This window comes from Colobus angolensis, unplaced genomic scaffold (assembly GCF_000951035.1).
Source record: "Colobus angolensis palliatus isolate OR3802 unplaced genomic scaffold, Cang.pa_1.0 Scaffold135, whole genome shotgun sequence".
NCBI classification, from domain to species: Eukaryota; Metazoa; Chordata; class Mammalia; order Primates; family Cercopithecidae; genus Colobus; species Colobus angolensis.
In genome coordinates this window covers 2,838,307-2,840,938 of record NW_012114433.1, presented here as the reverse complement: position 1 = coordinate 2,840,938, position 2,632 = coordinate 2,838,307, and the positions used below count along the sequence as shown (strand labels likewise).

Sequence of the window (2,632 nt, the reverse complement as noted above, 5' to 3'; positions counted from 1 at the left end):
TCCCAGCTACTCAGGAGGCTGAGGCAGGAGAATCGCTTGAACACGGGAGGTGGAGGTTGCAGTGAGCCCAGATTGCACCACTGCACTCTAGCCTGGGCAACAAGAGCAAAACTCTGTCTCAAAAAAAAAAAAAAAAAGGGCTAGGCGCAGTGTCTCACGCCTGTAATCCCAGTACTCTGGGAGGCCGAGGTGTGCTGATCACAAGGTCGGGAGTTCAAGACCAGCCTGGCCAACATGGTAAAACCTCGTCTCTACTAAAAATACAAAAATTAGCCGGGCGTGGTGGTGCATGCCTGTAGTCCCAGCTACTAGGGTGACCAAGGCAAGAGAATCACTTGAACCTGCAAGGTGGAGGTTGCAGTGAGTTGAGATTGTGCCACTGCACTCCAGCCTGGGTGACAGAGCGAGACTCCATCTCAAACCAAAACAAAACCAGCCAGGCATGGTGGTGTGCGACTGTAATCTCAGCTACTCGGGAGGCTGAGGCAGGAGAATCGCTTGAACTTGGGAGGCAGAGGTTGCAGTGAGGCAAGAGCAAGCCACTGCATTCTAGCCTGGGTGAGAGAGAAAGACTCGCTCTGGAGGAAAAAAAAAAAAAAAAAAAAAAAAAAAAAGACAATTTATTCTATGTTTAATATAGTGTTTTTTAGGATGGTAACATAAGTCATGCAAGAGCTCTGGAAAACAAAACAAGAAACTATGATGTCGGCTGTGGGTTAAATAAAAAGAAAAAAACCACACACACAAAAAAGAATATAAGGAATGGTTAGTGGTGCTGCCAATTAAAAAACAAATTGTAAATCATCTTACCACCCAAAAGTGATGTGGAAAACTGTTTGAATCTGAGCATGGACATGGTTGTAGCCATCTTTTGGAATTATAAATGAAAGTGACAGGTAACTACTTGTGTTCCATTCCTCAGAGTGGATTCCTACATCCAAATGATCATGAATGCCCCTCCCATCCCACACTCAGATGGAAAGCAGCCAGAACCCCTGCCGCTGGATTCTTCAGCACCCTTGGGACAGTCTCCAACTGACACTTTGCAGCAGAGGAAGAGGGCAGGCACCTTTGGTGACTCTTCAGTGAGACTCCATCGACATTCAGAATCTTAAAATGTTGGTAATGAAAACCATGGACCTCCAAGTCATCCTTACCAACCTCAAATGTAGTGTTGTGACATCCAACGAAGGACTTCCACGTCACGTGGGAATAAATTTGAACAGATACATCCAATTGAACATAGTGTCTCAGATTTCAAACAAATACAGCTCATCTTTTGCCAAAAAATAAATATAGTGGAATGCAAGTTTGAGGGATGGAAGAATATATAATCTACCAACTGTCAAGGAGTACAATTTCATTGCAGACACAAAGACTCAACAGTTTCAAAGAATTTTTTAAAATTAAAAAAAAAGTTTGCACTTATTCCTCACAAAATCTTCACTTTTGGAACTATCCCAATTGAAGCTACACACTGAATTTATTAATACAGCATTAAGTTTCTTTGTGTAAAAAAATCTTTGTACATAGTAATAAAAAAAGATAAGGCAAGATGCATTAAACAGAAACCTTCTGGCTCTTTTCCTCTGTGTTCTTACAGAGCCACTGATGACTATCTGCAACAAAAGAGTGAAGTTTCTGATTTTCCGTATCAAGCATCTTCTGCCTTTGCTGTGGTAAGAATTCTGTCCGAGCACCCTGAAGGACAGATGCTGGTGATGGTCTTTGGCACTTACGCTGGCAAACTGAGCTTCTTTCCCTTGAGTACTAGAATTTCAAAGAGAAGAAAACAAAAGGTTACTGATATTGACAAACTTAGCTTCCTTCTTCCCATTCCTAGAAGTCTCCCACACACAAGATTCTACATAGTAAGGTATAGGAAATAAGCAATTGTATTTTAAAAATACAAATTTCATCGAAAGTGCCACTAAATTCATGATGGCTTTTTGTTACTATGACTTTCACCCTAATCAATATATAGTAAAATATAGCTTATGTGGGAGGCCTGTGAAATTCTGGGTATTAAAACATAAAGGCCGGGTGCAGTGGCTCACGGCTGTAATCCCAGCACTTTGGCAGGCCAGGGTGGGAGGATCCCTTGAAGCTAGGAGTTCAAGACCAGCCTGGGCAAAAAAAGTAAGAGCGACCCCATCTCTATAAAAAATTTTTTTAAAATGAAAGAGGTGTGGTGGCATGCACCTGTAGTCCCAGCTACTCAGGAGGATGAGCAGGGAGGATCACTTAAGCCCAGGAGTTTGGGACTGCAGTGAGGAAGGATCACACCACTGCATTCTTACAGCCTGAGTAACAGCATGAGACCCTGTCTCTTTTAAAAAAAAAACAAAAAAAAAAAAACACAAAAGATGGCTAGGTGAGGGAGCTCACACCTATAATCCCAGCACTTTGGGAGGCAGAGGTGGGCGCATCTCCTGAGGTCAGGAGTTCAAGACCAGCCTGGCCAAATATGGCGAAACACCATCTCTACCAAAAATACAAAACTTAGGCTGGGCACAATGGCTCACGCCTGTCATCCCAGCACTTGGGGAGGCTGAGGTGGGCGGATCACCTGAGGTTGGGAGTTTGAGACCAGCCTGACCAACATAGAGAAATTCCATCTCTACTAAAAATA

General features: G+C 43.0%; 1 protein-coding gene across 1 annotated transcript in view; it reads right to left on the bottom strand.

The window, feature by feature from the left end:
* Positions 1-1,310: 1,310 nt before the first annotated feature.
* The window catches only part of KDELR2 (KDEL (Lys-Asp-Glu-Leu) endoplasmic reticulum protein retention receptor 2), a gene marked incomplete at its 5' end in the record, with an annotated part of 19,724 nt that continues 18,402 nt past the window's right edge, over positions 1,311-2,632 (bottom strand). The window contains one exon of the mRNA XM_011934403.1: positions 1,311-1,770. Within this exon, the coding sequence (XP_011789793.1) occupies positions 1,736-1,770 (35 nt within the window). The remainder of the gene's footprint in view (positions 1,771-2,632) is intronic.